The 9,766-nt window shown below is 42.2% G+C and overlaps 2 protein-coding genes across 5 annotated transcripts in view; both read left to right on the top strand.

Moving 5' to 3' along the window:
- Positions 1–471: 471 nt before the first annotated feature.
- On the top strand, positions 472–6,618 carry ncdn (neurochondrin). Its single transcript, XM_061059045.1, has 8 exons — positions 472–608; positions 824–1,057; positions 2,423–3,434; positions 4,005–4,177; positions 4,567–4,805; positions 4,918–5,133; positions 5,268–5,410; positions 5,891–6,618. Exons 2-8 carry the CDS (start codon positions 830–832, stop codon positions 6,307–6,309), a joined length of 2,430 nt encoding a protein of 809 aa, XP_060915028.1. The 5' UTR covers positions 472–608; positions 824–829; the 3' UTR covers positions 6,310–6,618.
- Positions 6,619–7,814: 1,196 nt separating this feature from the next.
- Positions 7,815–9,766, top strand: part of tfap2e (transcription factor AP-2 epsilon) — a 16,184-nt gene continuing 14,232 nt past the window's right edge. For 2 of the 4 annotated variants that reach the window (XM_061060010.1, XM_061060007.1), the window contains exon 1: positions 7,815–7,960. In XM_061060010.1, the coding sequence (XP_060915993.1) occupies positions 7,922–7,960 (39 nt within the window). In that variant the 5' untranslated portion in view covers positions 7,815–7,921. Of the gene's footprint in view, positions 7,961–8,547; positions 8,829–9,766 lie in introns of those variants that run through there. The other 2 variants (XM_061060011.1, XM_061060009.1) reach the window with 1 other exon arrangement.

Below are 9,766 nucleotides of genomic sequence, written 5' to 3'. Positions count from 1 at the left end.
CGGGGTGATAATTCTACTTCCGGTCACTAGATTCAAAATAAAGCCAAAAGTGACTAAACCGCTTTTTTTTTTTTAATCACCGCTTTCTTTGGGCCCATTTGTTATTTGCCAGTTTTGGGAGTAAATGCGATTTAAATTAAACCATTCTGCATATATTTTTAAACAAATACACCCTCCAATTCTAGGTTTATCTTTACTGGATCGTAAATTAATCTGAAGTCGCCGGATATTAATCCGACTACTTCCGGCAAGCGCCACCTGCCGAGTAGATGTGGAAAAAAAGCGATTCAGCACAACATTCATAAACAGTTGACCTACTTTACTTTCTTCCTGAGTGAGTATAATAAAATAATAATATTAAAATAAAATAAAATAAATAAATAAAAATCTATTGAATATGACCTCAAAATTTAACGCGGCATCGTTCCTTTAACGTTTAAGATTCCAGAGCAAAATGGCGCCTCCGCCTCACAAGTATCCCTACTGTGATTGGTTACTTGACATTGTCAGGACGGTTTTCATTGGTTACTTCAACCGCAATAGTGACGATTCACTTCCGGACAGTTACTCGCGTGCAGCTTGTCGCGCCTGAGAGGACTGTCACTAAAGTAAGTTATCTTTCGAACGTTCGGTCAAATGTTTTATGTCGTATCCATGACAACCGTTACCAAGCACCGCTGAACGGCAACGAAAAAAACACTACATTAGGTCATTTTTGTAGGCCTCAGCGGTGTTGGGTTAATTAAAAGTGTGTCAGTTTGGGCACCAATTGCTTATTTTTGCTCCTTTTTCTCATCGCTCCTTTGTTTAAATACCTGCGCAGGTCACAATGGCTGACAGTGCTGAGGTTGACGGTACACCTGTCGTGGTCGTGAGCAACCAGCCTCCTGGAAAAGAGGAGCAGGGAGCAGGAGAAGGTGGAGGAGGAGGAGGAGGAGGAGGAGAGAGGGATGCAGGAGGAGGGCTGACTGAGTCCCAGGCAGAGGTGTTGGAAAGGTGTCTTCATTCACTCAGGCAGGCGAAAAATGACAGTCACACTTTGGCTGCTCTACTACTGGTAAGTTAGCCAGAAAAAAATGCATTTCCACTGATCCACAGCATCAAACATGTGAACTTTTTTTGCTGTAAATATGAATACATATGTAGTTTAGTTTATTTGCACATTTTTTGAAAGAAGAATCAAACAGAAAATAAAAAAATAAAACATGTGCAAGTGAGGTTTATCTCAAAACCTCACCTTAAGAGATTAAACAAAGTTAAAATAAAATACAGTAAAAAAATAACAAAGTAAGAATATTTACTATCACAAATAAAAATGTACCCAATTTAAAAATGACATACAAACATTGAAAACATAAAAATAGAGCAAAACAGGACATACAGTATGTGGACAATATAACAAAATCAGGACAATTCACTATTGTGTATTACTATTCACTACAAATCTTTCTGACATCAACGCATTTCTGAGTCTCAATTTGTATCTAGAAAAAGACAAAAAATCATCAAGTAAATGAATAATTTGACTCCACGGTATCTTATTGAGTCCTCGAGATGTACGACACATTGGTAGGTATAGGTTATTGGTTTGTCTAGTTGAGTAATAGTTCACTATGTAATAACTAGCATTTAGTTGAAATCTATTAGTTGAAGTTAAATTCTAGCTTCTCATAATATGGGGCCTTTATCCATTTCACATCACTGGTTTTGAGTAATTTAGTAACTTGTTTAAATAAAAAAAATGTTAGTTAAAAAAGGTTGCTAAAAGAATGATTTGTATATTTTTTGGGGGGCATTTTGTGCCTTTTATTAGAGAGATAGGACAGTGGATAGAGTCTGAAATAAGGGAGAGAGAGAGTTGGGAATGACATGCAGGAAAGGAGCTACAGGTCGAATTTGAACCCTGGCCGCCCGCTTGGAGGACTACAGCCTCCATACATGGGGCGTGCGCACTAACCACTGCGCCACCAGCGCCCCACAAACAGTATACATTCTAAAGTCTACCTTTATACATTTGATAAAAATGGGCAACTATAACAAAAAACACTTAGTGTGCTGTGTTGTAATTTGGTTCAGTGTAAAAGCTTAAATTTGACAAAAAGAACATCTTTACTTTTACTAAGTTTAACTTATAGCAGCTGTGTATTTTAAGACAAGCTGATAAACAGGCAACCAAGTACCTCTGTTTACTCTGTTTCTTATCTCAGCATTCTTTTGTTTATCTTTTTTTAAACACTCTCTTGAACTTTGAATTTAACCCTCATCCACTGAATACTTTATATGTTGTTCTACACTTAGTTTTTATTAATTTTCACTTATTTTATCTTAAATATCCGGTGTGTGTTCATGTAGAAACCAAGTATTGAAGAATCACCTGCTCAGCACTGACAGGTAGGGGTTGTTTTTCTCTCCTTGTCTTCAGATAACCCGCTTGTGCCCAGCAAACCAGCTTGACAAACCCACCTTGAGGCGCATCTTTGAGGCCGTGGGCCTGAACCTCCCGGCCCGGCTTTTAGTTACAGCGATCGGAGGCAGCGAGAGCTCCGGCCTACCCCCACATGAACTCCTCTCACTGGGCATGGCTCTGTTGGCTGCGCTGAGCACAGACCCAGACATGGCCTCCCATCCCCAGCTCCTCACCACCATCCCGCTCCTGCTGGGTCTTTTAGCTAATGGACCTGTGAGCCAGCTCAAACAGGAACCCCAAGAACAGGGAGAAGATGAAAAGACGGGGTCGAGTAAAGTGAAATCAGAAGAGCGTGAAACCAGCAAGCAAAAGGGTAATGATGGCAGTGAGGCAGTCAGAGAATCATCATCTCAAGAAAGTTCCTCCTCCTCCAAGCTAGACAAGGCCATAGCGGCGGACTGCTACCTGATCCTCACAGCTGTGTGTGCCTTACCCAGAGGTCCAGACCAGCTCCTGAGTAGGGGGGGCATTCCCGCGCTGTGCAAAGCAGTGCATCAAAATCAGACTTTCAGCCGTGAGAGGGGGCTCACCTTGCTTGGTTGCCTCCTCTCAGGTAAAACCAAAGAGAAAGCTTGGAGTAAACACCCTGCAGAACTCCTCTCTCTGCTGGTCCGCCTATCCAAAGACTTCAGCCAAGCCAGAGACCAGACCAGGCTGGACATGTGTGCCCAGTTGGTGCAGTTTCTGCCCCCAGTGGGAGTGACAGCAGAGAGTGAGGAGTTGAAGGGAGGTGTGTCGTGGATATGGGGGGCATTGAGACCCATGATGCAGGCTAAGTTAACACCCAGACAGATTGGGCCGATCCTGGTCCTCAGTGCTTGTCTGCTGGATTTGTTTGGGTGGGAGTTGGTGGGACCGGCAAAGTTCTGCTCCTTGCTGGTGAACAGAGCTTGTGTGGAGGTTAGGATGGGGTTGGAGGAGCCGCCTGGTAACGACCTGAGCCCTGAGCTGCAGCACACACTCACAGGTACGTGTTCATGCAGAGCCTGATTCTGAACAACTATCTGTTGGCTCTTATCAAGATTTGTGAAATCCTAATGATGAGCATCCAAATCCTAACATCTATGTATATAATTCTTTTTTTAAGTTTATTTACTTCTAAAATAGTCACATTTAACAAAATTGTCTCTTTAAATGTCTGAATCAGGTTGTTTGTATTTGGTGTGTATTTTTTAAAATGTTGAACCTAAACTTTATCCTGTGTGTGTGTGTCATTAAAAACCTCCTAAAGTTCCTGAAACAATACTGAGAACATGGGCTCTGTGTCCTCAATAGTAACAAAGATTCTGTTTTTACTATATTTCTTCTGAAGCTGCTTTTTTTTTTTTTTTTTTTAGTTTAAAACATCTAAACCTCGTCTTTGTTTTCATCTGTGATGTTGATTATTGAATGTTTTTGCTGTCATGTCTTGTCATTTGTTTTTTCCATGGTCCAGTTCTGGGTCATGCATCAGGTCTAAACCAAGTGTCCTGAAACCTTGTTGGTAAGTTTTTTTTTTTTAATGAAGAATCTCCTTTTTATAACTTCACCTTCCCAGGTTGTTACCGGATCATGGAGGCTGCCATAGAGCAGGCCTGCTGTCTGGGTCTATCACAGACCCCTGCACCTCCTCCTCCGAGCTCCTCCTCTTCCCTCAGTCTGCAGCAGAGCCGGCAGGTCCTCGGGGTGCTGGAGGAGGCCTTCTCTGCGTTAATGTACCACCTTCAGCAGGTGAGAGGATGATGTTTAAGCTTCTGTTTACGCCCACCAAACAGCAAATTGTTGCTGGGTCTGGATTATAAAAACGACTCATTGTGCACCAAAGGTTTCTTTCTACTTCTGTGCCAAAGTACACAAAATTAAGAAATAACATTGTGGTGAATAAAGCCTTTTGAATAGCTAGTCTATTAAATTAACATGCTTACAACTGGAGCTAAAGCTAGTTGCTCATTTGGAGAAAATGGCTCCCTTTCTTCAAGAAATCCTTCAGAAAAGTCAAACATTACAAAGCTACATTTGTTCTTTGTGCTCTGTGGCTTGGACATTGTGATGGTCATTTTTACTGTTCTCCTTCTTAATATACTGTTAACACTCTCCCTCTTCTATTCTTGGTCTTGTAGGTGGATCCAAGCCGGTACGGCGACCCTTTTATTTTCGCCACATTCCGCTCTCTGTGCTCGTGGCTGGCCGAAGAGACCTCCTGCCTGAAGGAGGAAGTGACTAGATTGTTACCGTTCCTGATCGGATACTCCCGCAGCCACATGCAGGGTGAGAGCGCAGAGCAGGGCCTCTCTGATTGGATGGTTGAGATGTCATTCAAAGAGGAGACAGAAGCTTGGACTGGTAAAGAAGCTCTGAGGTAAAAAATAAATAAATAAATAATGAGACACATCTGAGGCTTTCAATGACAACAATACGATGAAATAAAATATCAACATATATTCAACATGAACTCCTCTGCCTCTCTTCAGGTATCTCCTCCCCGCTCTGTGCCACCTCTCAGCAGAAGAAGGTCCCAGGAAGGTGCTGCTCACCCTCGACACTCCGGCCTTGCTGGTGGACTTTCTGTCTCAGTGCTGGACTTCTCTCAAGGGGAAAAGTGGAGCGGCATCGACCCGAGATCCCAGCATGGAGACCGCCTGCTCTGCCCTCCTTAACTTTGCTGTAACAGAGCCAGAGAGAGTCAGGTAGCTGGTTTTTAAAAAAAAAAATGTAATTTATGTTGATGATCTCAAATTTGTTGATACTAATAATGCTATGAAACTATTTATGCTAACAGGTTATGAAAGTGTAAACAAACTTTATCCGTTCTGTTGTCAAGGAATGACCCGTGCTTCAGAAAGCTGGAGGCCGTTCTGAGTGAAGCACTTCCTGTCTTGGTGCATAAACCTCGCCTGCTGGTCCTAGCGGCAAATTACTGCACACTGGGTTTAATGATTGGTCGACTCAAGTCAGCTCCAGCAGGTGATTTATTTTTTTCTCCCCCCTCCCTTCATTTGGTAAACACACACACTTGATACACATGACTTTTGTCCAGATTTGTTGGTGTAGGAGGGATGTGACAACAGATTCAGCAGTTTTCTTTCTGATTTCTCATGTCAGTGTTCAAACCTAGCTCTTTACAAAGGAGTTTTTGAACAAACTTATCGCTTAGCGCATGTAGTTGGGTCTGCATGATGGAGGAGTTTGTCTTTATTTTATAAAAGATGGAAAATGTGTCATCTCGCGCTGATGTTTAATGACCCCTAGTGGACGAAATTCATCCAGTTGTTACTCTGAACGAAACCTACTCATGAAATCTTTTGGTGACGCTACTGGGAAATGCTTATATCAAGTAATATGTTTCATTGAGATTTAGAAAAGACAACAATAAAATGTCTGTTACTGGCGGCTTCACTTCAGAAGTATTATATTGTACTGACAGTGCATTTATTTTCCCCCCAGGCTCAGTTGAAGCTGGCCAGAGGCGTTTCTTCTCCTCAGCTCTCCGGTTCCTCCGCAGCGCCGTAGACTCGGGCTCCAGCCCCGGTCCGGTTAAGGTGAGCCAGAGCTGGGAGGAGAGTTGGGACGAGGTGGAGGAGCTGTGGAGGCTGGGCCTGCAGGCTCTGGGAGGCTGCGCCCGCGCTCAGCCCTGGATCCTCACACTGGTCCGAGAGGAAGGTTGGCTCAAACACACACTCGCCATGCTGAGTCAGTGTAGCGCTCTACCTGACCAGCACACACAGGGGGCGCTAGAGGAGGCTCTGTGCGCCATGGCAGACCAGTGCCCGGTCTGTAAACGCGAGATCGGAGACATGATGAGAAATGGTAAAGGAGCTTTGAGCTGTATGAGGAGCCTGAAGAAGTCGGTCGGAGTCAAGTAAAAGGAGCTCACTGAGGGAATAGAGTTAAAACAGACGTAATAAAGGAGGGCTGTTATTAAAACCAAACTTGTGTGTTAATTATTTAAACCAATCAGACGCCACTGATGTGTCGCCCATTGTCCCAGAGCTTCTACTGAGGAATATCTAAAACCCAAACATAAACCTCTCTTTCAAGATTATGATGTTTCATCCAGTGTAATCAAATGTAAATGTTTGGCAGCTGTGCTCTGAAGAGGTTCACGCTGCCTTGTAGATCTCTATTATGAATGCTAATGCCTTTAATAAAGAGCTATTTTGTTAGAAAACCAACCTGAATTCTTTCTTCTTCTTTTTTGTAGCATCTATCTGCATTTAGATTTTTTTCCCAACACTTCTTGAACATTTCTACGGAAGCCCAAAGAGGACATACAGTACATCCATACGTTTTATTAATTCTCTTTTCTCTTGATAATGAGTATTATCTGGTTGTTTTCTCGAGGTTTCATCTTTTTTTATGTTGAGATATCGAAGCTTGTTTTCTCATAACAGGATGATTTTTTTTTTTTTTTTTTATCGTGGTGACTTGCAGTGACACGAACGTTTCAACGTGTAATGGCCGCTCTCCCTCCAGGAACCACACAGGACGCCACAATCCAGATTGATGCTAATCATGGAGACAAGAAGATGAAAATATTTTAGGTGTATTGGTTTTTTTTTTGTATTTTATTTTGTTGCTTTACAGACGGGGAAAAGCGCTTCTAACAAAACAGCAGCTGTGGTGGCCAAAAGCCGCTTCTCTTTGTGATCTCATGAAGGAAATAATTGAAACATCTGAATCTTCATGCAGTGTCTCCAGCCTCTGTCGAATCTTGTATCATGTGACTTAAGATGTTTTCTGATGTAAGAGTTGACAAGAAGGTAAGTAACTGTTACTAATAGCCGTGATGCTTTACCTCTAAATCACCACAAGATGGCGCACTGAGACTTGATTGCATCTAATGTACCATGACGTTCTTAATAAGTGACACAATCCCTGTAAACTAGGAAAACAGCTCTGTATCATTATTTTGAACTATTACATGCAACAACTAAAAATAATAGAGAGGGGAAAAGTATATGATAGACATAAAAAGTGAGCAATAAGTGTAACATGATTTCGGTTTTAAATGCAGTGCTTCAGTGTAGAACGATGAGTTTTACCAAAGTTGCTTTTCAGATAATTGGAAATGTGCACTATTTTTAAGTTTGGAATATGTTTATTCTGATTTATATAAAAGCTTTGATTTTCTTAAAGATAGAAAATCGCTTATTTCGCCATCAAGCTGCGATTTCCCTCCTTGTTCTCAACCTCCCTCCTGCTCCATCAGTCCATGCACCAACCCTGAAAAGTTTTTAGCCACCCCAAACCGCTACTCCTGTCACCTCCCGCCCTCTTTTCTTCTTTACCCCCCACTCCCGCTCCCCCCCTCTCCCTCCACACTCTACCCATCCATACAAACTCCTGCATCGTCTCTCAAACTAACTCACTCCTCTCTGTACCTTCAGCCCGTCTCCTCTCCATCCAGCGCGTCACATTAACCCCCTCAGCTGCAGCCTGACACCCAGACTCACAGCCTCCCTCCTCAGCACCAACATGCTCTGGAAATCCCGGACCAAGACTGAAGTTTTACAGGTAAAAAAAAAAAAATCCACCACAAGTTTATTTTTTCTTTATTTTATTAGTGCGTTTCTTTTCTTTCAGAAGCCTTATACGGATCCATATTTTTTTTTGCTTAAAAAGCTGCACATGGAGGGCCTATTGGGTTCGTTTTTAAGAGAAACTCAATCCAGGAAATTAACTTCTTCAAAATTTTACGCGTGAACGATTCCATGTGGAGAGCATGTTTGGAAAAACTCCATAATTTAAATGGAAAACCAATATATCTAGCTGTAACCATCAGGGTATCCGTGCGTAAAACGACTGCGTAAAGTAGATGTTCATTTTTTCTTTTTAATTCTTATTTAATTGTGATTTATAAACGTTTATTTTGATGTAAAGGAACGCCACTGTAAAGTCCCAGATTGTGCGTAAAACCCTGGGAAAAAAGCTGTGCCATTTCCCAAACGAACAATAAATGTCAAAGTGCGCTAAGTGTTATGAGTGTACTGTCTGAAACGGAATGAATATATCTCTTTAAGAGAAGTGTACCCTGTCGACCCCTCCCCTCCCCGTTCTGCCGGGCGTGCGCAAAAACCTATAAGTAGTGCTCTCATGGAGAGACAGGAGGACTCCGTGTGTGTTGTGCGCGCGTCTGTGTGTGTGTGTATATCTGGCAGCAGCTTTTCATCTGTGCGTAAAGAGCTCCGTCAAACAGAGATAAAGAGGGGAAAAGTAAATGAGACGTTTGAGTTTCATGGACCGGTAAAAACAGTCTGGATTACATCTCGGAGCATTTTGGTGACATCTGTCAGTGTTTGGAAAAGCCTGCTCGTCCTGTTGAGTTTTATATTTTGTGGGAATCCAGAGAGTCCAGATGTTAATCCACACCTATTCGGCAATGGTGAGTTTGACAGACACTTGATTTGGGGGCTTTTTTTAAAATTTATTACTGGTGTTTGTTAATTACTTATGTAACTTTATTTGAAAGCAGTGTTTTTTTGCAGTGTGAAAATCGATGAAGAAATTGTGCAATGATTTTAAATCTCTTAAAACGGCTCATTTTTGGTCAACAAACTACCCATGATTTAATCAATGTGTTGCATTATTAGACTAAGTTTGTCCGCTTTCAGTGTTAAATCGTTCTCTGTGCTTTTTTTCAGTGTCGGTCAATTGCATTCATTTCTGATTAAAAAGTTGCTTGTTCTCCGTTTTACTAGAATCCATAAGTGTCAAGTGTCCACACTTCCGAGTGAACCGTTTTTGACACCGAGTTTCGAGCTGCGGCGCGGTGCATCTGTCTGCGGAGATGCTCTTTGTCTGCGCAGTGTCACAGTGCGTGAGAGCAGATGACAGTGAAGTGTCCACTCAGTGCACACACTGTGACATGCCGAGACACAAGATGGAAGAGAGTTTTCTGTCTTTTAAAGCTTTAAATATAAAAAAAAAATTTGTGAGAAATGGAAGAATTAAAAACAGGACAGGCACAGAGAGGAGGGTGGATGACAGATACACTGTGTGTGTGCTTTTGGCCTCTTTGACTGCCACATAATGGACATTGTTCAACCACAACAGCATTGATCCGGCTGACCCAGCTTTTGCAAAAAAAAATCCAATTTAAACAGGAAGTGTGTGAGCACAAATGTAGGCTAGTGGACTACATTGCTTCTCTTGTTCACGATGGGTTAAAGTCCTAAAAGTCCAAATCTCCTTTTCTTCCCCCTTGTCAATCTCGGTGAACCTTTTTCCTCTTGTTTAATTTTCAGTTGCGGTTTTGTTGACACCTTGACAGATTATTTACAGATGCACCCCCCCTCCTCCTCCTCCTCTTCCTCCTCCTGC

The sequence above is a fragment of the Labrus mixtus genome, chromosome 16 (assembly GCF_963584025.1).
Source record: "Labrus mixtus chromosome 16, fLabMix1.1, whole genome shotgun sequence".
NCBI classification, from domain to species: Eukaryota; Metazoa; Chordata; class Actinopteri; order Labriformes; family Labridae; genus Labrus; species Labrus mixtus.
Note: the sequence above shows the minus strand (reverse complement) of the source record. Positions and strands in the feature narration are given on the sequence as shown.

Bases quoted from the DNA above. Each gene is read 5' to 3' on its own strand.
- ncdn (XM_061059045.1), top strand. From the start codon at position 830: ATGGCTGACAGTGCTGAGGTTGACGGTACACCTGTCGTGGTCGTGAGC. The intron at 4,178-4,566 runs GTGAGAGGATGA...TTGGTCTTGTAG, and splicing joins TAATGTACCACCTTCAGCAG to GTGGATCCAAGCCGGTACGG. The intron at 4,806-4,917 runs GTAAAAAATAAA...GCCTCTCTTCAG, and splicing joins ACTGGTAAAGAAGCTCTGAG to GTATCTCCTCCCCGCTCTGT.